This window comes from Medicago truncatula, chromosome 4, assembly GCF_003473485.1.
Source record: "Medicago truncatula cultivar Jemalong A17 chromosome 4, MtrunA17r5.0-ANR, whole genome shotgun sequence".
Classification (NCBI taxonomy): domain Eukaryota; kingdom Viridiplantae; phylum Streptophyta; class Magnoliopsida; order Fabales; family Fabaceae; genus Medicago; species Medicago truncatula.
Window position 1 is genome coordinate 4,136,078 of NC_053045.1, and position 27,070 is coordinate 4,163,147.

The 27,070-nt window shown below is 33.9% G+C and overlaps 4 protein-coding genes across 11 annotated transcripts; all 4 read left to right on the forward strand.

Moving 5' to 3' along the window:
* The first annotated feature begins 3,101 nt into the window (after nt 1-3,101).
* On the forward strand, nt 3,102-5,479 carry LOC11420390 (macrophage migration inhibitory factor homolog). The gene is made up of 2 exons (XM_003604454.4): nt 3,102-3,430; nt 5,090-5,479. The coding sequence occupies exons 1-2, from the start codon at nt 3,320-3,322 to the stop codon at nt 5,321-5,323; spliced, it is 345 nt and encodes a 114-aa protein (XP_003604502.1). The 5' UTR covers nt 3,102-3,319; the 3' UTR covers nt 5,324-5,479.
* A 7,948-nt stretch (nt 5,480-13,427) lies between these two features.
* On the forward strand, nt 13,428-17,102 carry LOC11420392 (macrophage migration inhibitory factor homolog). 2 transcript variants are annotated; one of them, XM_013599354.3, is made up of 4 exons: nt 13,428-13,630; nt 16,214-16,414; nt 16,501-16,559; nt 16,727-17,064. In XM_013599354.3, the coding sequence occupies exons 1-3, from the start codon at nt 13,520-13,522 to the stop codon at nt 16,552-16,554; spliced, it is 366 nt and encodes a 121-aa protein (XP_013454808.1). In that variant the 5' UTR covers nt 13,428-13,519; the 3' UTR covers nt 16,555-16,559; nt 16,727-17,064. The 2 variants fall into 2 exon arrangements, with proteins under 2 accessions (XP_013454808.1, XP_003604519.2); XM_003604471.4 differs by lacking the exon at nt 16,501-16,559 and having other exon boundaries at nt 13,431-13,630; nt 16,727-17,102.
* Nucleotides 17,103-18,215: 1,113 nt separating this feature from the next.
* Nucleotides 18,216-24,836, forward strand: LOC11414517 (putative pentatricopeptide repeat-containing protein At3g47840). Of its 7 annotated transcripts, none has more exons than XM_024781264.2 (8): nt 18,216-18,374; nt 19,096-19,271; nt 20,135-22,209; nt 22,529-22,689; nt 23,189-23,250; nt 23,744-23,892; nt 23,985-24,050; nt 24,466-24,836. In XM_024781264.2, exons 2-3 carry the CDS (start codon nt 19,103-19,105, stop codon nt 22,204-22,206), a joined length of 2,241 nt encoding a protein of 746 aa, XP_024637032.1. In that variant the 5' UTR covers nt 18,216-18,374; nt 19,096-19,102; the 3' UTR covers nt 22,207-22,209; nt 22,529-22,689; nt 23,189-23,250; nt 23,744-23,892; nt 23,985-24,050; nt 24,466-24,836. The 7 variants fall into 7 exon arrangements, with proteins under 7 accessions (XP_024637032.1, XP_039689809.1, XP_024637033.1 ...); XM_039833875.1 differs by having other exon boundaries at nt 22,529-22,662; XM_024781265.2 differs by having other exon boundaries at nt 22,541-22,796.
* Nucleotides 24,837-25,734: 898 nt separating this feature from the next.
* LOC11414518 (PRA1 family protein B4) lies at nt 25,735-26,864 on the forward strand. The gene has a single exon (XM_003604473.4). The coding sequence runs from the start codon at nt 25,870-25,872 to the stop codon at nt 26,548-26,550; it is 681 nt and encodes a 226-aa protein (XP_003604521.1). The 5' UTR covers nt 25,735-25,869; the 3' UTR covers nt 26,551-26,864.
* Nucleotides 26,865-27,070: the final 206 nt, after the last annotated feature.

Consider the following 27,070-nt stretch of genomic DNA (forward strand, 5'->3'; position numbering starts at 1 on the left):
TTGTTGCTGAATTCAAAATTAGTCTCATAGCAGACTCAAATAGACTAAATCGTGTGAAGACTAATTCATCATAGTCACAACCACGGATAAATTTTACTTGGACACATACTCGTAAAAGATAAAATTTAGGGTTAAATATGTTTTTGGTCCCTATAAAATAGGGACCTTTTAAGTTTAATCCTTACTTAATTTTAATAGGTTTTTTAGTCCCTACAAAAAAGAATTACTTCTAATTTTTGGGACCTCTTGGTACACCTTGTACTAGCGGGAGCCCTTGGCTTGTTAATATAAGTTCCATTTTTTATTGTTCAAAAAAAATAAAATAATAATAATAATAAAAAATTAGTCCTTGTTACAACAAAATTTGTTTAATTATCCTTAAACTCTTACATTTTTGAACGATTTTTTTGAGACAAGTTTAGAACACTATGAAAGGTTCATTTACTAAAATTTAGAATTTTTTAACATGAAACAAATTAAATATGAATTTTTTAAAACGGAAAAAGTTAAAGATAAAATTAACAAAACCTGTACGTAGAAATCAAATTTTGCGACAATTTTTTGCATAGGAACTTTTAGTAATTGCATAGGAACTTTTAGTAATGTTCTTAACATGCCTGTAAAAAATTGTTCAAAAACTCAAGAGTTTAAACATAAATTAAACAAATTTGAATTGAGGAGAGACTAATACTGAGTGCAGAAAAAAAATTAGGGACTAAAAGAACTATAAAATTAAGTAAAAACTAAACTTAAAAGGTCCATATTTTATAGGGACCAAAAACATATTTAACCCTAAAATTTAAAAAGAAATGATATTAAATGATATGAGTACATTATATCTTTTCTAATTAAAATTTTATCATCTTTCTGTGTCCAAATAAAATTTATTTGGGCTTGCATCAATGCAATGCAAGAGTTACTCGTGTAGGAATACTTCGATATGTCTGCAGAAATCATAGTAATAGCAAATAGGGTCAGAATTCCTAAAAATAAAAAATAAAACTAATAGGGGGTCAGAAGAAATTATTTCATATGGTAGAGTTCTATGGCTTATCGGGAAAAAAAATAACTGAAATAAACATTAGTTAAATTTTGCATGTCTTTTGACCGAATTCTAAACACCGGTGCTAGTCACACAAAAAAAAACAAGTTACATCTTAAAATGACTAATATACCTCTAAATTGAAAAAAACTAAACTTAATTTATATTAATCTAGATTGAACCTAAATAAACTGAATTTACACTAACATCTTATATATATATTATATACATACGTAAACTAAATAACCTAAATTGAACATAAATAAACTTAATTTACATTAACCTAGATTGAACGTAAGTAAACTGAATTTACACTAACCTCTTATATACATACAATATACACACGTAAACTAAATTTACATTAACCTAAATTGAACATAAGTAAACTTAATTTACATTAACCTAGATTGAACGTAAGTAAACTGAATTTACACTAACCTAAATTGAATATACGTAAACTTGAATTTACATTACCCTACATACGTAAACTACACTAACCCCTTTTATATACATACACGTAAACTTAATTTACACTAATCTCTCACTCAAAATCAAATTGACAAGCATATCTCATACCAAAACAAACAATAAACAAATAGAAACTCATCGAAAATGAAATTCATGAAATTCACCAACCTTTATGAATATAGTACAGATCAATAACAAAGATGTTGATTCAGATCTTGGTTGCACATCTTTGGTGATTTGTGGATGAAAGGGGGTAAGGGTTCAGAATGATCATAAAAGATGGGTTTTTAGAAATTTACATGAAGAGGACAATTTTGGTATTATAGTACAATTTTAAATAAATTTGGATGTAACTTGTTTTTTTTTTTGGGTGTGACTGGCACCAATCAATTCTAAATTATCATAGCCTTTATTCCTTTTTTTTTTAATGTTACTAATCATCCACAATCAACTTCTTTAACTAGTTTTTTTCTCTTAGAAAAAAAATGTTTAGACAAAAAATTTAAAAATGATGTTACTAAAAATTATAATTAAAATTAATTGAATTTTTTTTTATATACTTCTTCTAAGACCAAAAAGATTTTGACTGGTGCTAGTCACACCCCAAAAAAAAGCAAGTTAAACCCCAGAATGACTAATATATCCTTTAACTAAAATAAAAATTTCAAATCAACTAAATTTACATTAACGTAAATTGAAGATAAGTAAACTTAATTTACATTAAACCTAAATTGAACATAAGTAAATTTAATTTACATTAACCTAGATTGAACGTAAGTAAACTGAATTTACAAACTTAATTTACATTAACCTAGATTGAACGTAAGTAAACTGAATTTACATTAACCTCGATTGAACATAAGTAAACTTAATTTACATCAACATAGATTGAACGTAAGTAAACTTAATTTACATTAACCTAGATTGAACGTAAGTAAACTGAATTTACACTAACCTCTTATATACATACGTAAACTAAATTTACATTAACATAAATTCAACATAAGTAAACTTAATTTACATTAACCTAGATTGAACATAAGTAAACTGAATTTACACTAACCTAAATTGAACATACGTAAACTTGAATTTACATTAACCTACATACGTAAACTACACTAATCCCTTTTATATACATACACGTAAACTTAATTTACACTAACCTCTCACTTAAAATCAAATTGACAGGCATATCTCATACCAAAACAAACAATAAACAAATAGAAACTCATCGAAAATGAAATTCATGAAATTCACCAACCTTTATGAATATAGTACAAATCAATAACAAAGATGTTGATTCAGATATTGGTTGCACATCTATGGTGATTTGTGGATGAAATGGGATAAGGGTTCAGAATGATCATAAAATATGGGTTTTTAAAAATTTACATGAAGAGGACAATTTTGGTATTATTGTAAAATTTTAAATAAATTTGGGTGTAACTTGTTTTTTTTTGGGTGTGACTAGCACAAGTCAAAGATTTTATAATGATACGATTAAATAAAATAGAATTAATCAAAATTTGCATATATTTAATACTCCATAAAATGTATTAAAAAAAATGTTTGTATTCAAAGTAGGAGTACTAGACAGGCAATACATTACCAACATGTGGTGGAAACAATTAAAACTAGCTTGCTTTGTATTCATACACACATCACATGCTGAAATTGCAATAAATGGAATTTCCATTAGTATATAGTTCCAAGCAAGCTAGCTAACTCACATAGTCACATTTATTCATAATACAGCACCAAGATAAGAAGAAGAAGAAGAAGAAGAAGAGTCCTAGAAAGAAAGAAACAATGCCTTGCCTTTATCTCTCTACCAACGTTAATTTAGATGGAAAAGACATCGATCCTATCTTTGATCAAGCTAGAACTGCTGTTTCCACAATCATAGGAAAACCAGACAAGGTATGTCTCTCTTTTGATTTTGAGTGTTTTACAAATAAAGCTTGTTGAATTTGGTTTAAGGTTGTGTGAAAATCCTTCAAGGGTTGACACAAATTAATATGAATTTTGGATTTTCTTGATTATGGTGTTTCTTTATTTTTTTTATATAAGGTTATGGTGTTTTTTCTAACGTAACTGATTCATAATGTTTGATTGGTTTATGGTATAATTGGATGAATTTGTTTGATTAATTACTTTTTGTTTGCTATGTAATGTTCAGAAGTGTACACTTCTCTGTTTGGTTTGTGACTCAGCATTATTGCTGTTTGCACCCTTTTACTCTCTGCCTTTTCTGTAGAAAACTTCTCATAGACATAATATTAATGGATACTAACGTGAAAATTTGACATAGAAAAATTATTTTATTTGTTCTTAAAAAAATGGTTTTGTTTGTATTATTAGACTTTTTTTAAGAAAACTTCAGTCAACATCTTTCTTCAAAATATAAAGTAAAATTAAATAAACTACTTTCAATGGGAAGTTTAATACACAGAAGTTGTTCAAATAAGACAGCAGACTAGTTGGAGGATATTTTCTGTCTGTAGGACAGTTTGTAATATTTTAGTGCTCTTTCATGTTAATTTTTATTATTATAAGATAAGATGAAAGTCTATATTGGATTATTGGTCCTTAAAAAAACATAGTAGACCTATAAGGTCCTGAAACATAAAAAAAAAAAAAATCAATTTAATATTTGAAAATGTCAAATATCATTAGAATAATACAATTTAATATGTTTTTATGGACATTTTTCAAAAATTAAACAAATGTAATATTTTTAAGATTAGAAATATATTTTAAAAAAGTATCTCTCGACATAGGTCATTAGAACTTGCTATGAAACTAATTTTTAAGTCAGTTGCGAGACATCCAACTTTTTTCTTAAAAGGCTACGAAAATTATATTATTTATAAAAAAGGTGTTATTAATTTATGCTTTAAAAACACCTCTTAGCATTTTCTTTAAAAAATTAAAAAAAGGAAGATGTTGTTCAATTCAATGTTGTCATGACTCATGATCCAATTAACTATTAAGACAAGAAAGAAAGTTGGATGAAAAGTTTTAATTAATCAGTTTAATTAGTAGAAGATAATAGATACCATGGATCAATCCAACATCTTCTATCTTCCCTCCTTGTGTGAAAGGAAAAATAAGGATAGTGGAAGAAAAGTCTTATCAATTACTACCTCTACCATCTACAACCCCATATTTTACGACCAATTCTTTAGACTACAACCTTTCCTGATCAACATAAAAACGTCAACACATCTTTCCTAACAATGCCAAATTAAATTTCCTAAGCCTCCGCGCCCTTAAACGGCCCTTCTCTTTACCTTCGTAAACTTTGTCCCAATGAAACCAATGAATTTTGAGAGCTTTTTTCCCCACTCCCAATATAAAAGATTTTTAAAATGAGATTCAGTGAAAGTAATTACATTTGTGGGAGGTAATAGGAAGATTTATACTCTTCCAAAAAGACAAGCGATAAGGATTTCCATCAATAGGAAGAAAATTCAATAACATTATTTTATTTTTATGAAAGTTGTCATGGTAGAAAATTCAATAACCAATTTTGTTTGATGTGTTCTAATTTCAAGATTTGTGAATGTAATTTTGCAGTTTGTGATGGTTATATTGAAGGGGTCAGTTCCAATATCGTTTGAAAGTAACAAAGAACCAGCTGCATATGGTGAACTAGTTTCAATGGGTGGCATTAATTCAGAAGTGAAGAAGAATCTAATCAGTACCATTGGCACAATCTTGGAATCCAACCTATCTATACCAAGAACAAGATTTTTTCTCAAAGTCTTTGACACCTTGGTTCTAAAAGTTGAAAATAGGTCCAAGCTGTAGTGATATTTTTTTATTTAGTCTTGATTTGTCACAATTCCTATGCTAGTACTAATTAATAAGTGACAACATTTAAGGAGTGTATTGCTACCGATAATATATTTCATATGTCTTTGATATTTGCTTCCCAATAAAATTAAAATGCTCTTTTTTCATTTATTTTAACTTGTTTTTTATTTTTCATTTGGTCTCTTGTTTATTCTTCTCTGAATTTGGTCTATCATACACAATATTGTTAAGGACTCAGCCTTTTATGGTTATTTTGTTATCATCACTGATAAAATAAAAAATTTCTTTAAAAAAATGATAAAACTTTTGTGGCAGTATTACACATATAACAAGAGAGTCCATTTGGATTTCTCCTATTTAGAAGATGTCATTTTTGCAACAAAGTTAAAAGGGACTTATGTTTTTAAAACTTTGCTATTTTTAAATTTGACGTCAAATTATGATAATTTAAAGGATCATTTCATCGGAACTAAATACTAACAATATCACTTTTAAAAATCTACTTATGAACCCCAATTATAGCCCCTTTTGCAAAAGACCAACCTTTCATTGATTTTGACCCATTTTCCTTAAGCTAATGTGTACATTTTTTCAAAAAAACAATTGTGTGGAAATTAATTAAAAATAAAAAAAGAAAAGAAGAATCAAGCATTGTCCAACATCTTCATATCTTCATCATTCGCAATTCACCACCAAAGTTTATCACCACAATTTCCAATGATAAAACCATTTTTTTACGTTAGAACTCATTCCACAACCTTCTTTTTCCTCGCCCCTAATTTGAACGACATAAACTCCTCCAAAAATGACACATTTATATGAAAACTTTCGTTTCTTTGAAGCATTCTCATAACTAATTTTTAGGACAACTATTTCATACTCTTATTGTGATTATATTTTCTCTATTGATTTGATTTTTATGTCAATATCTAAAAAAAAATTTGTATACCTTTCTTTTTAGGCTAAAATATGCTTTTGATCCCTGCAAATATAGCGAGTTTGGATTTTGGTCCCTGGTAAATTTTTTTTTTTTTTGAATTTCATCCCTACAAAATTTTTTATTTTTTAAAAAAGTCCTTGGACTCACTTTCTTGCTGATTTGGCTCATTTTTGCTTATGTGCCAAGTGCTGGCTGTATAAAATTGTATACATTGCATTTAGGTGGCAATTTTAACTATTTACTATTTAAAAAATCATTTTAATAAATCAGAAAACTTATTTTTGAAATGAAAAAAACATTTATTTTTAATTTAATAAAAAAAACTATGTGAAATCAATTAATCATCTCTTCTTTACCAATATGTTTGTTCATCAGCAAGAACAAGCAATCTTCCACTCTTTGATGATCAAGTTCTATGTTTATTTACACCAACCCAACCAATCTCCTAAAAAATCCAAACCATGAACAACAACAACTCAACAATTGCTGCATTATGGTCTCTCCTCAATTTCTTTCACAAATCCCCAACAACACAACAACCGGCACCTCCTTCACCTCCTCCACTCCTCCTCCATCGTCCCTCTCCTCCTCTTCACCATGGCCTCCGCCTCTTCTTCAACAACTCCACCTGCAACCCATCCTTCTTTTCCAACCCCAAACGCAACAAATGTCGTCACAAATGCAACGCTTCGTATGAATTTATCGCAACGATGAGTTTAAAAACAATCAAATCGGATTTCCTTGAACTCGATTTGAGAACGTCGGCGAACCAATTTCAAGTTTCAATTGCAATTTCAAGCAAACAGAGTGTTGTTCTGTTGGCTATGGAAGAGAGAAGAGAGAATAGGGTACTGGGTTTGAGATGGTGATAATAGTGATCTGAATAATTTTTATGTTGACAGAGATGATTTAATTTGTTGGCTGAAAAAAAAAAATCATCTTTTTCTCAAATTTCTTCCCCCAACGATGAAAAAAAAAACCGAATTTATGGTCTGGCTTTGATGCTGATTGAATCTCTCGAAGATGAAGGTTATTGGAGAGTGGAAATAAAACGAATTGAATATGAAGACGAAGAGGGATGGAGGTCAAATGAAGAAAGTCGATTGAAGAAGATGAATTGAAGAATAATGGATGGATTGGGAAAGACGAAGAAAAGGGGGGAACTTGAAACCCAAAAAAAATCTTCCTTTTCTGATTTTATTTATTTAATTAAATTAAATTTTTTCTTAATTTTGAAAAACAATTTAATTATTATTAATTAATTTATAAATGTTTTAAAAAATAGAATTGCCATGTATTTGCCATGTGGATGAGTTGGTACAATCAGCACCTGCCACATAAGCAACAATGAGCCAAATCAGTAAGAAAATGGGTCCAGGGACTTTTTTAAAAAACAAAATTTTTTGCAGGGATAAAATTCAATTTTTTTTTTACTAGGGACCAAAACCCAAACTCGCTATATTTGCAGGAACCAAAAACATATTTTAGCCTTCTTCTTATTATCAATTTTGATTCAAAATCACTCATCAAAAATGTTTTTTTTTTTTAAGTTAAATAAGCGATTTCCATATACTTTGAGTTTTCTTTCGTTTGTTTTTTTGATTTTGTCGTTGTTTATTTTGATTGTATTTTTTATTTCTCATTTTAGTACGGTTTTTATTCAATCAATGACTTCGGTATTGTCAACTTTGTAAATGTGGATGTATGAATATACTTGAACATAGTAATGTTTTGTAGGCATAAATACCCTTTCTTTTTATGCTATCAAAGGTTTGTTCACATATTCATCGAGTAAATAGTCAATTACCCCCTGAAATTGTAACTTTCGTCAAAAACCCCCCTGAAATTGTCAAGCGTCGGTCAATTACCCCCCCCCCCCCCCCCGCGCGTTAATTTCCTCCATCCAACATGCTGATGTGGCCGTTAACTGCCACGTGGCACTAACACATGGTCAAAAAAGTCATGCCACGTCATAGGGGGGTAATTGACTATATTTATTTATTTTTTGAAAAAAAATCTAATTTTTTTTTTTTTAAATTTGATTTTTTTTTTTTTTTTTCATAATTAACATTTGTGTATGGCGCCCCACCCTCCTTAGATAACATTGACAAACACTCCCTCACCGAACCCATCACTAAGAAAGAAGTTTTTGCTGCCCAAAACTCCATGAAACCTTATAAAGCTCCTGGCCCGGATGGTTTCCATTGCATCTTCTTCAAACAGTATTGGCATATTGTCGGCGACGACATCGTCCACATGGTCCAATCCGCCTTCCAGACAGGTCATTTTGATCCGGAGATCTCGAATACACTCATAGCACTCATTCCCAAAACTGATCTTCCCACTACTTTTAAAGACTTCAGGCCTATCAGCCTTTGCAATATAATCTATAAGATTATCACTAAAGTCCTTGTGCATCGTCTGAGACCTATACTCAATAAGCTTATTGGCCCTTACCAAAGCAGTTTTCTGCCTGGTAGGGGAACTTCTGATAACTCTATTGTTTTGCAGGAAATTATTCATTTTATGAAGAAGTCTAAGAAGAAGAAGAAAGGTTATGTTGCTTTCAAGCTCGATTTGGAAAAAGCATTTGATAATGTCAAATGGGATTTTCTTAATTCTTGCCTTCATGAGTTTGATTTTCCGGCCATCACCATCAAACTTATCATGCATTGTGTCACCTCCTCCACCTTCTCTATCTTATGGAATGGTAACAAAATGCCGCATTTCAAACCTACACATGGCCTCCGACAAGGTGATCCGCTTTCTCTTTACCTCTTCATTCTTTGTATGGAAAAGCTATCTATTGCTATTAACAATGCGGTACATGAAGGAAGGTGGACACCTATTCAAATCACCAATGGAGGTCCACAGATATCTCACTTACTCTTCGCAGATGATGTGCTGCTTTTCACAAGGGCAAAAAAATCTCAATTTCATTTCATCACTGATTTGTTTGATAGATTTAGCAGGGCTTCAGGCTTAAAGATTAACATTTCCAAATCCAGGGCTTTTTATTCTTCAGGAGTTCACCATCAGAAAATCAACAGCCTAACAGCTATTTCAGGCATCCGTAGCACTGCTTCACTTGGCAAGTATCTAGGTTTCCCTATGCTCAAGGGTCGCCCCAAAAGAAGCGATTTCAACTTCATTATTGAAAAAATGCAAACCAGGTTGGCTTCTTGGAAAAACCGTCTTCTCAATAGAACAGGTAGATTGGCTCTAGCAACATCCGTTTTATCTTCCATCCCTTCCTATTACATGCAAATTAACTGGCTTCCACAAAACATATGCGATGCCATTGATCAAACCACGCGCAATTTTATTTGGCGTGGCACTAGCAACAAAGGTATTCACTTGGTAAGTTGGAAGAAAATTACAACCCCTAAGAGTTATGGGGGCTTGGGTATTAGAACGGCTCGCAACGCTAACACTTGTCTGCTTGGAAAGTTAGTTTGGGATATGGTTCAGTCATCAAATAAACTTTGGGTGGATATTCTCTCTGCTAAATATTTAGTAGGACACAACATCCTCCATGCGTCTGCTACCGCCAATAGCTCACCTTCTTGGTCATCAATCATCCGTGCCAAAGATATATTCAAACTAGGTTACTCTTGGAGGCCAGGTTCGGGTTCTTCCTCTTTTTGGTTTAGTAATTGGTGTCACCATGGCCCCCTTGGCTCTTTAGTCCCTGTTATTGATATTCATGATGTCCAGCTCACGGTTAGAGATGTGATAAACTTCAACGGACAACGCACGCAATCCCTCTACACCACTCTCCCCCATCCGGTAGCTCAAATAGTTAATAATTTCCAAGCTCGGTTCAACCCTTCAATTGAAGACGCCTTTATTTGGTGTCAACAAAAGAATGGTATTTATTCAACCAAATCTGGTTATTTTTGGCTGCTCAACCACACGGCAACACCAAACACCAACATTTCGTGGTCTTGGATATGGAGAATTCAGGCCCCTGAGAAATACAAGTTCCTTATTTGGCTGGCCATACATGACGCGGTTCCAACTCTCTCTTTGCTTCATCATAGAAACATGGCTGGATCTGCAATATGTGGAAGATGCGGAGAAGAAGATGAAACTCTCTTACATTGTTTTCGAGACTGTAAATTTTCGAAATCAATATGGCAGAAGTTTGGTTTCATTGACACTATGTTCTATTCCTCTAACTGTGCGCAAGATTGGATTACAAGTAACATTAACAGCGTCCGTTCTACCCTCTACCTCGTTTGTCTTTGGTGGATTTGGCGGCACCGGAATCACATGTGCTTCAATAATGAAATCTGGTCCCTCACAAGGCTCGGCTTCAGCATCCAAAACACTGCAGAAACGGTCATGAACAGCTTCCAATTTGCTACAAATCCTGTTGTTTCGGACCGCTGGATTAAATGGAATAGCAGTAACCAAAGCTGCATCATTCTCAACGTCGATGGGAGCTGTCTTGGCACACCAATCCGAGCGGGTTATGGAGGAATTCTTCGCAACAGCGCGGGGCTATTTCTGAAGGCTTTTTCCGGATACATACCAGCCTCTACGTGCATCCTGCACACGGAACTCACAGCCATTCATAAAGGCTTCTCTCTAGCAGCAAGCATGGGAATTGATGATCTAGTGTGCTTCTCGGATTCACAGCTCTCCATCAGTCTCATCACAGGAGAAGTATCTAAATTCCATGTTTACGCAGTGCTAATTCAAGATATCAAGGAGGTAATAGCTTCAAACAACTTCACGATCCTTCATACTCTAAGGGAAGGAAACCATTGTGCCGACTTCATGGCTAAGCTTGGCGCCTCGTCTACTGAAGAATTCCTAGAGCACCAATTCCCCCCCCCCCCCCCCCCCCCCCATGATCTTATTGTCAAGATAAAGGATGACGCTATGGGAACCTGTTTCCTAAGAACTTAATTTTACTGCTTTCTGTTATCTTTTTGTTGTTTTTTAACATTAGCTTTGTAACCAAAAAAAAAAATTAACATTTGTGTCATCCACTGAACATGCAAATACCCCTCTGAAATTAAACATTTATGTGCAAATACCACCCTCAAATTTAAAATTTATGTAGCAAATATCCCCTTAAATTTATAACTTATATGCAAACATCATCTCCAAATGTTAAACTTATATGCAAATTACACCTTGAATCATAAAACTTTAATGGTTAAGTAAAACTTATTCTTAATCTATAATTTACTATATCTCTAATAACAATAAAAAAGAAAAAAAATCACATCTTTAAAATAACATGGAAACAGAGATGCATATGCATCAAAATGTTGTGTTTTGAGAGAAAATAATTGCAGATCCTACAGAAAAAAAAAATTAACAAGGATTTGACCAAGACATATATATAATATATGAAGGTAAATTTGGTAGTTATGGCAAAGTGTAATTACAGCGGGAAGTTAAATTTTCTCCAACAGCAAAAGTGTAATGGCAATAATTTGTCATCATTTCGAGCAACACCCTTAGGCCTTAACAGATAGAGAACTAGTGGTGTGTTCCGTGGGAACCCTTGAAGGAGCATAGCTAGAAATATTCCCAAGCTCTTGGCCAAAAAACAATTCTACGTGAGCCTACACACAACCATCCATTCATGCACCAATAACCTCTCCCCCTTTGTTTTATTTTAAAGATGTGATTTTTTTTTCTTTTTTATTGTTATTAGAGATATAGTAAATTATAGATTAAGAATAAGTTTTACTTAACCATTAAAGTTTTATGATTCAAGGTGTAATTTGCATATAAGTTTTACATTTGGAGAAGATGTTTGCATATAAGTTATAAATTTGAGGGGATATTTGCTACATAAATTTTAAATTTGAGGGTGGTATTTGCACATAAATGTTTAATTTCAGGGGGGTATTTGCATGTTCAGTGGATGACACAAATGTTAATTATGAAAAGAAAAAAAAATCAGATTTTTAAAATAAAATAAAAAATCAGATTTTTTTCAAAAAAAAAAAATATAGTCAATTACCCCCTATGACGTGGCATGACTTTTTTGACCATGTGTCAGTGCCACGTGGCAGTTAACGACCACATCAGCATGTTGGATGGAGGAAATTAACGGAGGGGGGTAATTGACAGACGCTTGACAATTTCAGGGGGGGGGTTTGACGAAAGTTACAATATCAGGGGGGTAATTGACTATTTACTCCATATTCATCTATCCATTCTAATGAATAAATATGGAGTAAATAGTCAATTTCCCCCTGAAATTGTAAGTTTCATCAATTACCCCCCTGAAATTAACAAAATTCAATTACCCCCCTGAAATTTCACAACGTTAGTCAATTTACCCCCTCCGTCAAATTTTTCTGTTAGTGAACATGACCTTTTGCAAATACCCCCCTGAAGTTTTGCACTTATGTGCAAAATGCCCCCCAAACTTAAAAATTTATATTATTTTTTTCTTAAAAACAAAGAATTAATAGTTAAATATCAAAACTAACTATTAATTTTGAAATTTGGTAAAACTACATGCATATATACATCAAAATAGGCTCCAAAATGGGGAAAAATATGTATTTTTTAAAGTGACAATAATGGGATGATTTGTGGATTAATATTGAGGGTTGTGTAGTTTAAATGGTTTGAGCAAATTGTTGAAGAAGTTGGAGGAGTTAAAAGACTAAGATGGTGAAGGAGAAAATATAAATTTAAATCTGATTATTAATTTGTTTATAAACCTCTAAAAATAATAATTTGTCTATTAGAAATAATCATTATTGTCACTTTAAAAATACACATTTTTCCTTATTTTGATGTATATATGTATGTAGTTTTTCCAAACTCCAAAATTAATAGTTAGATTTAATATTTAACTATTAATTGTTTGTTTTTAAGAAAAAAAAAATATAAATTTTTAAGTTCGGGGAGCATTTTGCACATAAGTGCAAAACTTCAGGGGGGTATTTGCAAAACGTCATGTTCACTAACAGAAAAATTTGACGGAGGGGGTAAATTGACTAACGTTGTGAAATTTCAGGGGGGTAATTGAAGTTTTGTTAATTTCAAGGGGTAATTGATGAAACTTACAATTTCAGGAGGGGAAATTGACTATTTACTCAATAAATATGTTTTATTTTTGTTAAAAAATAATTTTCCAAGCAAAAATAACATAGAGAACGATTCGTTGTTGTTATAAAGAGGTTTGGATTTTCAACCAGTGGTGAGTAAGAGAAAGAAGTAGCTACAACCGAGTCAGTCAGTGATTTGAAGAGAGAGATATCGAAACGATGCCGTGCCTCAACCTCTCCACCAACGTCAACCTCGAAGGTGTCGACACCTCTTCCATCCTCTCCGAAGCCACCTCCACCGTTGCTACTCTCATCGGCAAACCCGAATCCGTACGTCTCTCTCTCTCTCCTTATCTATCTCTGATTTGTTTCCAACTGCGAAAAATAACTGCAATTACTTTGAAATTTGCTATGATTTGTAAATATTTATAGTTTCTGTGAAGGGGTTGCTATGGTTTTAACCTAATTTATTTGAATGGTTTGAGGAAAATTGTATAATTTGAAAGCAATGATTCTTTTGTGTTCATCAAAATGGATTTTTGGAAATAGAATGTCACATAGTTGCCATCTTAGTTCAAACTATGCTTATTCTGTCAAACTCCGGCATCGGAACGACAATAATTTAAGAAAAGTTATAATTCAATGTAATCACATGTGTTTGACATGTGTTAGACACCAGACACGCCTTCAAATAAAAGTGTCAGGTGCTACAGAGGGCTTACTGCATGTCTGGGTTGTCGATGAGTTTGACGGAAACACAACCACTAAAATATCGACATCGATAATAATTTAAGAAAGTGTTGTAACTCAATGCAATCACATGTGTCGGTGTCATGTCGGACACGGACGCATGTCAGACACCAGACATGACTTTGATTAGTAGCGTCTGTGTTGTCAATGAGTTTGACAGAAACAGGGTGTGAATTTTGAAAAAACCTACACTTTGGAACCTAATTTAAGCCTTTAAGGTGTACCCCATTGTTAGAAAGGGTATATCTGCGACCCCTGTTGTTTTTTTATCTTGCTTATTTTTAATCATAATTAAGAAGCTACAAATACCTTGACAGTGTGTCTGCAATTTTTGTTTTGGTGTCACGAATATTTATTCAAAACCATGATTATTAGATACTAAGTTGAAGATGCAGATTCAATCTCTTGCAAATCCAGCTTACCCTCTGTAGAATAACAATGAGCCGAACTCTTACCTGGGTTTTGGACCTGGACATGATTTCCCTTGAGTTACTCTTTTAGTATTCCCTTATGACATGTCTGTCTGCAAATACAGTGTTTAAGGCTTAAGTCGTTTTACATTTCCCTGTGTATCTAACTGTTTCAAGTTCCAATTCTACATTTCCCTATGTCTAACTGTTTGAACAAGTGTAGTCAATGACTTCTGAGATTTTCCATAAGGCAGTGCCTTGTGTACTGTAGTTACTCCTTTCTGGTTTAGACAAGGCATGTCTTTAGTACGTTGTTGAAAAATTTAAAACACGCAGTTGAGGTGTCTAACACAAGGTAGACAAACTCGAGATCCTAAGTAAGATCGGGTAGGACCCATGAGATCGTGAATCGGGGGATCGTAACACGGATCGTAAGATCCTACCAAATTTAGAAATTCATATATATTGCATATAAATTCATACATACTCATATGAAGCAACATAATTTAATAGAAAAAAAAAACTTTAAATAAAACTCAAATTCATTAATAGAAAAAGAAAAAAAAACACTTAAAAACTTCAAAACAGTACTCATACAACTCCATAACAACAATAAAACTTAATCATAATTATCTTAATGGTTAATAATTTCCAAACAATTCATGTTGAAGTAATAGGTAGAAGACTGATTAAATAGTAACGTACTAAGAGAGGAAGTTGAGTGCTATGAATATGGAAATTGCATTGGTAAGGTTCCATGATTTATGGGTTTATTGAAAATTTCCCTAATTATTGATAGTGGCTGTATTGGGAAGATCGTCAATAATCAATGGGTTTAATGATAAGCTTTGAAACCGTTTAAGAGATTAAGAAGGGTGAAAAACGTTTTTTTTTACTTTCTGATTGGGAAAAATGCATTTTTGCGAACTGGGTCACGAACCTGACCTGGTAAACCTGGTTTTTTGGCAAACGAAACACTAACCGGGCCGTAAACGGGAACCCGGTTTCTGGTTTTCCATCCTAACTCGGCTGGATCTACGTTACCACCGCGTCCATGTCTTTGTGCGGCGATCCAAGCCATTCTTACCATTTTCCGTTTCCGGCCACCTATGAGCACGAAGAGGTCAGGCAAGATCGTGGAACCTTACGATTCTGCGGTCCAGATCGCGAGTTTGTCTACCATGGTCTAACATGCTAATAGAGATGGTACAGCGGGATAAAATAACCAGAATATTTAAAGTTACGAGGAATGCTAGGGACACTTTCTCTAACACTCACTCTCTTATTGGAGAAAATTAATGTATGTCCCACTAATTTAAGTGGAACCCATTTCCAAATTGTGAGACCCGCCTTAATTTAATTTTAAACCAATAAAGAAGTGGGTGTTTGGGAGAGTGTTGAAAAGAGTGTTGCTAGCACTACTCTAAAATTATGCCAACTCTCAGTCTCTGGGTCTAGGTTTTATAATGAATGTTACATTTGATTATTTAATTTATTTGGAAAGCTAAAGACTAATGTTTCACTGTTAGTTTTTTTTTTAGTGTTTGTGGTTTAGTGTCTTTCTTGAGTGAATTTTAAGGATGCTTTAGATTTGATGTTATACATGGTGTCATTCATATGTTTAATTGCTTTTTGGTGTTGGTAGTTTAATTTTCTCTTTTATTCTATACTTTGATTTGCCGTAATATGTTATAGTTTTGACATATTCAGTGTGTTTAAAATCAATGATTATCTGGCCTTTCTTGGTTTGCAGTATGTGATGATTGTGCTCAAAGGATCAGTACCCATATCTTTTGGTGGGACTGAGCAGGAAGCAGCTTATGGAGAATTGGTGTCCATCGGTGGTCTTAACCCTGATGTGAACAAGAAACTTAGTGCTGCAATTGCTGCAATTCTTGAAACCAAGTTGTCTGTTCCCAAAACTCGATTCTTCTTGAAATTCTATGACACCAAGGCAAGTGTATAAGCTTCTAAATTGTTCTGAAAAGAAGGGTCGTTGCCCTGGACTCTTTTCTTATTGCATTCTTCGTTTTTGTTTAGGCGCATCAGAGTCAAGAACATGCACAGTGTTTGCATGCTTTACATCAGCAATAGATCATGTAAATTAATCCTTACTGTTCAAAACTGTTAGTTAGCCCCTTTTAAGATGTAATTAGTAATTTTATCTTCTTGACATCAAGTCACCTTTTCCAGTGTCTACTTTTGTGCACAGTAAATGGTTGCTTCTGCTTCTTTTGCTTATACTTCTGCTTTGATTGTTTTGCAGGGTTCCAACTTTGGATGGAATGGAACTACTTTCTGAATTTCATGTCAAGTTTGATTATGGTGCCTTTGAATTGTGGATGGAGTAGTCTTCATTTTGGTTTCGCTTCTGCTTTTATTTTATATTTGATGTCAAAATATAAGTACTTGAGGTTTTTGGTAGCATAAGCGAGTCAAGTAAATCAATTTGATCAATTGTATGGACAAGTGAGGTTTGTGTGTGGTTTATGGCTCTTTTGGACTAATATTATCGGGCACCATTTAAGATGGACATTTGTATTGTTGATGCATTATCAATTAAACTTGATACCTAAAATGAAATCATTGTCTTGTTGCTTATTAGTAGTATTATGCAATAATAATAATTCTAGTTTTTGTCATAGTTGTGAGTAGTGCACAGTAGCACCGCGATTGCGGTTTTGCAATGTTTTTCAATGTCATGTCATTTGGATCGTTCTGGCCTTGTACCTGATTCTCTCACTCGAAATGCTAATAATTTGTAGATCATTCCTATCAGGTTTCTAGAAAAGAATCAGCTCAATTTTTTTAGTTCATTCCTCTCTATTTTTAGGTCGAGAATTTCTTTGTTTTGGTTTGAGTTTTTTCTATTTTAAAAATTCACAATTAATCTGTCACATTTTCAAAAATTCTAATTTTACGTGGTAGACCTTGTTTTAACGTCATAATCATATCTGTAAAAAGTTTAATCTTTTTTCTTTTTTTTTTTTGTCTTAGATGAAGTGGTAATCCTCAATTTCGGTTCGAATCCGGGTCATGACGTCCGGTCTTACAATTTCGACATTTATCAGTTGAGCTAAGACACAAAAAAAAAAAAATCTTTAATCACTTTTTTTGGACTTTATGTCTTGAGGAAAACATCAAAAAAAATTTCCACTCCTCAATTAATAATATAAACAAAAAATTGAGGCAAAAATGAATTGCGAGGGGGTTTGCTTTAGGCAAAAAAAAATTGTCATGTCATCAAAACAGAATTCGTGTTGATGCAAGATTTAAGATTTGAACTCTGGACACCATAAAACTAAAATAAAAAATCCGCGTTGCAGCGGTTACATGACAAGATATTCAAATTATTTATAGAGGTAAAATTGTATGTTTTTTTAAAAGAACAATTGAAATCAATATAATTGATAATTTTCTTAAATATCACTCACAAACCTTAAGCAACTATTATTTTGAGGCGACGGATGGCGTAATAATTTATTTGGTTAGAAATTCATTTTTATAAGATAAATGAATGGGTGTGGTGTTCAGAGCTAGAATTATACAATCAATTCTATTTTGCTGTGTTAATATAATTCATTTTAGCCTTTTCAAAAAAAAAAAAGAGCTAAAATTATGCAATTAATAAAGTTGTTTTAGTAAATAAAATTATGAATTTTTAATTTTTCCTCAAAAAAGAATTTTTAATTTAAAAAACGGTGCTTATATAATCAGGGATTCGAGATAAAAAGAAGAGATGAATCTAATTTTAATCCAAACCCCCTTTTGGTTTTGAAGAGGGACGTCACCATCATTCAACAAAAAAAAACACATTTTTTGTTTAAAAAAAAAAAAACGCATTTTTAAGAAAGAATTAAAACTGTGGAGCATTAGCACTGAACTCAACCATTTCATGCCAAACATAATTGGAGGTAACCCCCATATTCTATTTTTGTTCTCATGGTTTATATGCAGTTTAGAAATCAGTTCAACTATTCATTCACCTTTCTTAGTTTTGCACACAAGGTGTTTGTTCAAATGTCACAATCACTTTTTTCATCTTCATTCTCAGTATAACATGTTCGTTACTAATTCATGTAACATGTTTAGTAGTAAACAACTTATTTTGCGCCTTATAGCACATACACTTATCATATAAGTGCTTATGAATAAACTATTTCTATAACAGGATAAAATAAAGTCGAACCGTTTTTGTATAATATGTAAGTTGTTTTTATAAGCTATCCTAGAGAGCTTATAAAATAAGATGGAAATAGTTTATGAATGTATCATAAGTTGTTTTCATAAATTCTCTAGAATATATATACACATTGTCACTACTCACTAGTGCTTTTCCGAGTAGATAAACTCAAATAAGTCAATCCAAACATACACATTGTTTGTTGAGAATGCGTTATTTCTTGTATGGTTGAGTAAAATTGTAGAAATTCACATTAATAAGCCTGACTTCAAGGTGCTTGATAAATGGGAATACTGAGGCTATTGTTAAGCGGTTAAAATTCAAATTTAAGTGAAGCTATTTGAGAAATTAAATATATCGTGTTAGGATTTGTTTATGTCTACTTTCAGTACATATCGGTTAAAATGCATAAAAAATGATTTCGGGAATAACCGTTTCATTTTCAATGCCAGAGAAAAGATGCACATCTTCCAGAAACTCTTCAACGGTGGCTTTAGGCAACGGGTTTGGGTGCGTCGTTGCTATGGTTCTTCACCTGGCCTTTCCCTTGATGATTCGTTTTCTTTCATTCCAAACACTTCCCTGTGCTCAACGAACCTCAACCCACCCCTCAATTATGTCTATCCAGGTGCTTAATATTGTTTTATTTTTTGAATGAATGAATTGCCTTAGCATAATGTTACAATATATGTGAATGCGTCTTTTATTTGAGTAAAAAAATATTTTGGTCCTAAATGTGTGAGGCGGTGTTATTTTAGTCCTAAATGCATCAAAATTAAAAAGACATCCCTGAGTGTCTTCTATTGGCAATTTCATGAACCAAAATGACAAACCAAAGACATATCTGAGGACCAAACTAACAAATGAAAGACACACGACTACCAAATTGATTAATAAATAAAATACACGTTGAGGTATCTTTTGTAATTTTGATACATTCAACGACTATAGTGACAACGACTTACACATTCAAAGACCAAAGTGTCTATTACCTCTTTGTTGTTTTATGTTAGGACTTTTATTTTATCTTTTCTATGATATATTTGTTATGCATATAATTTAGATTTATTAACTTATGGTTGCTGAAGGAGTTAGATAACACTTTGTATCACTGTCTAGTGTTATGTGCTACTTTTTTCTCCTACTTGTTTATATTTTTATAGTGGAAGATTTTGATAAAGTTGGTGTCTTCTGATACTGAGAGAGAGTGTTATTGGTTTCTGTCATTTCAACTCTAATTAGGTCTAGTAAGCATGTCCTTTTGCATGTGCTTAATTTAACAAAATTACGATATGGTTTTGTTTGAGAGAATATAAAATATAAAATAGCAACCTGACTTGAAAAAGTCTTCTCTTAATTTGTCTGTTGATTAAATTATGGTTACTTAATAATAATAGTTCATAAGTATTCATGTAAGCTTTGCATGGTAGTTTTAAGGTATTCATGTTTCTGTACCAGGTTTCAACCTTATTTAAGTTGGTATATTTACAGGAACTGCCACTGAATGCAGAGATATGATCTGGCAGGGGAAACCGGAACAGCGAGCTCCTACTGCCTATTATGTCCCTAATATGCCTGAACTTAACTCTCAACTGAAGCAACTAATGAAACTAGGAAAAATTTGTGAAGCTAGGGATATGTTTAATAAAATGAGTCACAGAGATGAGATTTCATGGACAAATTTAATAGCGGGTTATGTCAATGCCGCAAACTCGAATGAAGCATTGATCTTATTCTCAAATATGTGGGTCGACTCTGGACTTCAAAAGGATCAATTCGTGGTTAGTGTTGCCCTCAAGGCTTGTGCACTTGGCATGAATGTATATTTTGGAGAATTATTGCATGGATTTTCAGTGAAATCTGGTTTGATAAACTCAGTTTTTGTCAGCAGTGCCCTTGTAGACATGTACATGAAAGTAGGAAAAACGGAACAAGGGTGTAGTGTCTTTGAAAATATGACAACAAGAAATGTAGTATCATGGACTGCCGTTATTGTGGGGCTTGTACATGCTGGTTGCAGTTTGGACGGACTATCATACTTTTCAGAAATGTGGAGGTCAAAAGTGGGCTATGATTCACATACATTTGCTGTTGCTTTAAAGGCATCTGCTGAATCAGGTTTGTTACATTATGGGAAAGCCATACACGCACAAACAATAAAACAAGGGTTCAATGAAACCGCGTATGTTGTTAATACTCTTGGTACCATGTATAGTAAATGTAGGAAACCAGACTATGTCATGCGATTATTTGGAAAAATGAGTACCCCAGATGTAGTTTCATGGACGAACCTTATTATGACTTATGTACAGATGGGTGATGAAGAACGTGCATTGGACGCATTTAAAAGAATGAGAAAATCTGATGTCAGCCCAAATGAGTACACTTTTGCATCTGTAATTTCTGCGTGTGCAAATCTCGCTATTACTAAATGGGGGGAACAAATACACGGCCATGCATTGCGTCTAGGTTTGGTAGATGCCTTGTCGGTATCAAATTCTATCATCACTCTTTATTCAAAATGTGGGCTGTTACAGGAAGCTTCATTGGTATTTGATGGTATGACTAGAAAAGATATTATTTCTTGGAGCACTATAATTTCTGTTTATTGTCAAGGAAGTCACGCAAAAGAAGCTTTTAACTATCTATCATGGATGAGTAGGGAAGGTCCGAAACCAAACGAATTTGCCCTTGCTAGTGTTCTGAGTGTTTGTGGAAGCATGGCACTTCTTGAGCCAGGTAAACAGGTGCATGCCTATGCCCTGTGCATTGGCTTAGATCATGAAACAATGGTTCATAGTGCTCTAATTAGTATGTATTCAAGAAGTGGAAATCTACAAGAGGCTTCAAAAATCTTTGATAGTATAAAAAATAACGACATTGTATCATGGACTGCAATGATTAATGGGTATGCCGAGCATGGCTACAGCCAAGAGGCTATTAGCTTGTTTGAGAACATTTCCAGTGTTGGTTTAATGCCGGATTATGTGACGTTTATTGGTATTTTGACTGCTTGTAACCATGCTGGATTGGTTGATCTTGGTTTCTACTACTATAAGTTAATGACTAATGAGTACCAGATCGCTCCTTCAAAAGAGCACTATGGTTGCATAATTGATCTTCTATGCAGAGCAGGGCGGTTGAGTGAAGCTGAGCATATGGTACGAAACATGCCATTCCCTTGTGACGATGTCGTGTGGTCTACCTTACTCAGAGCATGTAGGGATCATGGGGATCTTGACCGAGCAATATGGGCAGCTGAACAGATGCTTCGCTTGCATCCAAATTCTGCTGGAGCTCACATCACTCTGGCTAACATATATTCTGCCAGTGGAAGGAGGGAGGAAGCAGCACATGTAAGGAAGCTAATGAAGTCAAAGGGAGTAATAAAGGAGCCTGGATGGTCTTGGATTAATAGCAATGACCAATTGAATACATTTGTTGCTGGGGTTCAATCTCATCCACTAAGTAAACAAATAACAACCATTCTGGAATTACTAAGAACAAGTATAGGAGATGCTAGGCTGGATTTCGGTTCTATTGTAGAAGATGTTGAAGACTAGCAGGTATTGTTTATGCATTTTTTATTTAAATAATAATAAAAATAAGGTTGCAAACTTCTACACGAAAGTAGGAAAATATACTCTGGTATGATAGGAAGGTAGACGGGGAAGGAGAGTGTACAATTGATCTCTTTGATCCAATGGTAAATAAACACTTTGCAGGATGCAACACCTGTGTTACTTGTGCATGTTAGAAATCATCATACACACACTCGCACTCACACTTACAGTCACCCATATAGCTCAGTTTACTCATCCGTTGAATGTATACTGTACTTTCTGACTGTAATTCTTGATGTCCTTAAACTTGGGGTAATACAAGCTCTTTCAACAGAGGATGCTGAGAATACCTTTCTGTCATCAAAGAAAAGGGCTGCTGAACAGGAGCTCAGTCGAGACATTCCTCTTCTTGATGAGGAAGATGCTTGTGGCCTTGCTGCTGGAACTTTCAAGAGAGTTAGTGATGACATTCTGGCAACAAAAGTATTCTATGCCATTCCAAATCACACTCTACTTTCAAGAGAATCAGTGATGGCTTTTGATTCTAGCTATATATTGTGTATGCTTGTTGAGAAATGATTAATTAGCAAGTTAGTGAGATTTTTTTGCGGATTACTAGGCAGAGTGCAAGTGTTTAGATTTCTAATTGATTATTTAATAATTATTAAACTGATGTTATTTTAGATTTTGATGATGAGGTTTATTTTGTATTTGCTTGCTGAAATTTTTTAATTAGCTAGTTAGTGAGATTTTTTTTTTTTTTTTTAGTGAAATAGATTTCCAGAAACTAAGCAGAGTGCAAATATTTAGATTTCTGATCGATTAAACTGATCTGTTGTTTTGGCTTTTGATTCTGAGGTTTATAATGGTTTGGCTAGTCAGATAGATTTTTTGTGAATTAAATTTCTTAGCAACTAAGCAGATTGCGAGTGTTTTGATTTTGGATCGATGAAACTGATGTGTTGTTGTGTAATTTGATCAGCGAAAGCTTGCGCAAAGATCAGAAAGAGTAAAGTCTGTGGATCTACATCCAACAGAACCATGGTAATACCTTGTTTTTGGCTGTGTTGTGAGATTTTCATCTCTGGAATTTGTTTTATGAAATGAAGCTAAATTTTAAACCGTATTTATATTTTGTTGCTCCTTATGTGGAATTGGTTCCATTCGTTTGGTCCTTATTAAGTGTTGCATCTATTAAGATAGTTTGCTGCATTGGTGAATAGTGTTGTCAATCTTGGATAGTAGAAAATGTAGGATTGTTAAAATTTCGCTACGCAACAGCGCAATAGCGCCACTATCGCTGCTAGTTGACAACATTTTGACTGAGATTATAGTGTCGACTGTATTGCCTCTATAATGAAGCATTTTTATCTGAATAGAAAACTTCTCTTATATTTCATGTTATCTTGTTTGCTTTGATCGCTCTACAGAGTTCAGATGCAGAATCTCCTTTACTTTTAATTATCTTAAAAAATTATCTTCTCCCCGATCCTCCTTGATGAGTATGACCTACATTACAAAAATTCTATTTTTGTAGAGTTGTGATTGGCTATGATGAAGGAACTATAATGGTCAAACTTGGTCGAGAAGAATCTGTAGCTAGCATGGACAACAGCGGGAAGATCATTTGGGCTAAGCATAACGAGACTCAAACTGTCAATATTGAGTGTATGAGCAGATGCGGAGGTATAGGTTCATTATTTGGCAGTATAATATGCGAGGATGAAATGAAAACTTAATTTTTTATTAATGACACAGATGAGTACTGTGCTTTTCAGATTGCTGATGGAGAAAGGTTACCATTGGCTATTAAGGAGTTGGGCACCTGTGATCTTTATCCACAAGTGAGCAAAGATCCTTTTTCTTACTATTTTGCATTACGTATTTACTTTGCTGTCATTTATGCTCACATTGTACAATCTCTTAACAGATTTTTGGGAACAAGCATATTTACATTATTTAGTAATTCTGGCATTTTGACATATTTATGTCAGTTTTTTTTATATTTATTTTTCATTTTTATTAAACCTGGCCAGATATTTTAATGTTTTGATACTGTATGCAAAAAGTCTGTTATTGTTTTATAGGATTCAATTGATCTTCGCCATTCTACTGTTTCGAATACTCACAATGCTGTTTCCAGCAGTTCCCATAAACTAATGTTTTCTGCAATGGAATGAACAATCTACAACTCCTATTGATTGTGAATGTTTGTACTAGACTGTTACTTTATGTTGTTTTTATGTCCTCTTGTTGCAGTTGACTGAACAGAATGGAGAAGAGGAATATACTGAGGAGCAGGAAATACACATTGGAGAGGAAGGAAGCCAAGAGGATGCAGTCGTAGTTGATGCCGATTCTACTGACGGTACAGTTCTCGTTAATGGTAACGAGGCTGATAAAGAGTTGAGTACTAATAAAGAAGGATAAAAGCATTTGGTTGGGACAGCGTGAAAATCCAAATTTTGTCTCTGGTGATCGATTGTTTCTATGCTAGGATCTCTTCTCTTGTCGTAAATACCTAGTTTTCGTATATGATACCTGCAAACAAACTTTCTATGTCATTTTTCCTTACTATATTATTTGCCATAGTAATGAATGTCTTTTAAATTTCGGATTTCCGTTTCAAATTTGGTTTTGATTAGACTATTCTTCGTCTTCACCGGAGTACTCTACTTTATTGATAGTTCTTGCATTGCCATCACTCTCTCATGGCAGCTGTGCTTTTGTGAGAGTGAATAGAGAGAAACTAAAAATAAAAAATGAAGGAGTTATGATGTGAGAGAGTGAAATGGAGAGAGATAGAGACATAAGACAGGCAGGTGGGAGTGTATGAGGGAAAGGGCAGCAGGTGGAAGGCGTAGCTGCATGGAATAGGAGCGATAACGTAACAACAATGTTGTATGATCGCTTCACTTATAACTTGAGGGTGAAGCTAGGTATGAAGCTATGACAACCGGGCGGATTGAGGGTGGCTTTTTCGCACGACCTTCGACTCCTTGCTAAAAACTTGTCCCGCCTTCAACCTTGTCGGGGTTGAAAATGGGATTGATATTTTCCTCTGCTTCTTAGTATATAAATGAGAATATATAAAATATAATTTATTATAATTAGCAGGTTAATGACATCTATAAAAATATTAAAAAAATAGCATAGCATTTGAGGTCAGGTGTTCAATACAAATGAATATAATTGGTCGGATCCTTGCAAGAGCTGCAATTTATTGGACTAATCTCCTTTTTTTTGTTTTTTCGTGAGAGGAGGATATTGGACTAATCTCCATGATGATTAATGATTACAAGTTAAATTGATTTAGGTAAAAAAAGGTGAAAACTAATGAACATTTTTTTTTTTTGTCAAGAATTAGCATTTTTATTTAATTGACTAAATTTGATGAAGATTAATTTAATTTATTGACTAAATTGACTAAACTTCCACGATATTTCCGCATACACGTTAACGTAACATAAACGAAGCGTGACAACAAATAACCAATCACATTCATACCCACAAACTTTACTACTTATATTTTCGTCGGTGCTTAATTCATTCACCTTAATCATTAAGCAATAAATTCACCTTCTCTAAAAACCAAAAACCCCTTCAATCTCAATTCACAAAATCACAAAACTACTTTCTCTCTCTAAACCGTTACAACAAACAATGGCAACAGTGTCCTCTGCACCACCCGTTCTCCCTGTCACCACCGTCCCTCCAGTATCAACCACCACCGGATCCACCGTCTCTGGTACCGGATCCGACGTTCCGGTAAACTCCCCCGCCGTCCGCGTCCTCATCAACAACCTCTCTGAATCACTCCGCAACGGCCTCGCACAACGCCGTCCATGGACAGAACTCGTCGACCGCTCCGCCTTCAGCAAACCTGAATCCTTCTCCGATGCCACCCTCCGTGTCCGCAAAAACTACTCCTACTTCCGTGTCAACTACTACGCCGTCGTTGCCGGAATCCTCGCTGTCTCTCTCCTCACCAATCCATTCTCTCTCATCCTCCTCATCGGCCTCCTCGCTTCATGGACCTTCCTCTACCTCTTCCGTCCTACCGATCGTCCTCTCGTTCTCTTCGGTCGCACTTTCACCGATTTTGAAACGCTTATGATCCTCTCAGGACTCACGATCTTCGTCGTTTTCCTCACCAGTGTTGGATCTGTTCTTGTTTCCGCTTTAATGCTCGGTGTCTCTGTTGTTTGTCTCCATGGAGCATTCCGTGCACCAGAAGATCTCTTCCTTGATGAACAGGATAATTCTCAGGCTACCGGATTCCTCTCCTTCCTCCGTGCTCCTACTACCGGTGCTGCCGCTGTTCCTTCCTCCGGACGCGTTTGATTTGGTGATGGTATCGGTTTCTGATCTCAGATCCGTTGAATTTTGGTACTGTGGTGAAACCTAATGCTGAAAAAATTTAATTTTTTTTTGTTTTTTTTATCAATTTCTTGATCTGTATTGACATTGGATTCATATACATATAGGTGAAGATGAATCTTGAATATTATATGTAAGGATCTTTGCTATTTGTTGATTTTGTAATATACTGGATTTGGTTATGTTGTTGATGGATCTATCAATTTTCTGTAACCGATTTATTCATTCTGTAATATTAGCAAGCTCTTAGTTCTTTGATTTGGTTTATCATGAATCAACAAGGAAATTTATCATTGTTTCTGTTGTGTAGAGAGAATAGAAATCAGGGTTTAATCTTTTTCCTGTTTTCTCTAAGGTTGTGATAGCAAAGTTGTTAGGCACATTGGGTTACTGCTATTAGGCATTTATGAATCTCGACTTCTGGATGAAGATCACTCTTTTCATATTTCGATTTTCATTCAATTTGATGGAGTCAGAATACAAA

Excerpts from the sequence above, each read along its gene's own strand:
- LOC11420390 (XM_003604454.4), top strand. The coding sequence starts at position 3,320 with ATGCCTTGCCTTTATCTCTCTACCAACGTTAATTTAGATGGAAAAGAC. Across the intron at positions 3,431-5,089 it reads TCATAGGAAAACCAGACAAG|TTTGTGATGGTTATATTGAA; the intron begins GTATGTCTCTCT and ends GTAATTTTGCAG.
- LOC11420392 (XM_013599354.3), top strand. The coding sequence starts at position 13,520 with ATGCCGTGCCTCAACCTCTCCACCAACGTCAACCTCGAAGGTGTCGAC. Across the intron at positions 13,631-16,213 it reads TCATCGGCAAACCCGAATCC|TATGTGATGATTGTGCTCAA; the intron begins GTACGTCTCTCT and ends CTTGGTTTGCAG. Across the intron at positions 16,415-16,500 it reads TGAAATTCTATGACACCAAG|GCGCATCAGAGTCAAGAACA; the intron begins GCAAGTGTATAA and ends GTTTTTGTTTAG.
- LOC11414517 (XM_024781264.2), top strand. The coding sequence starts at position 19,103 with ATGCACATCTTCCAGAAACTCTTCAACGGTGGCTTTAGGCAACGGGTT. Across the intron at positions 19,272-20,134 it reads CCTCAATTATGTCTATCCAG|GAACTGCCACTGAATGCAGA; the intron begins GTGCTTAATATT and ends GTATATTTACAG.
- LOC11414518 (XM_003604473.4), top strand. The coding sequence starts at position 25,870 with ATGGCAACAGTGTCCTCTGCACCACCCGTTCTCCCTGTCACCACCGTC.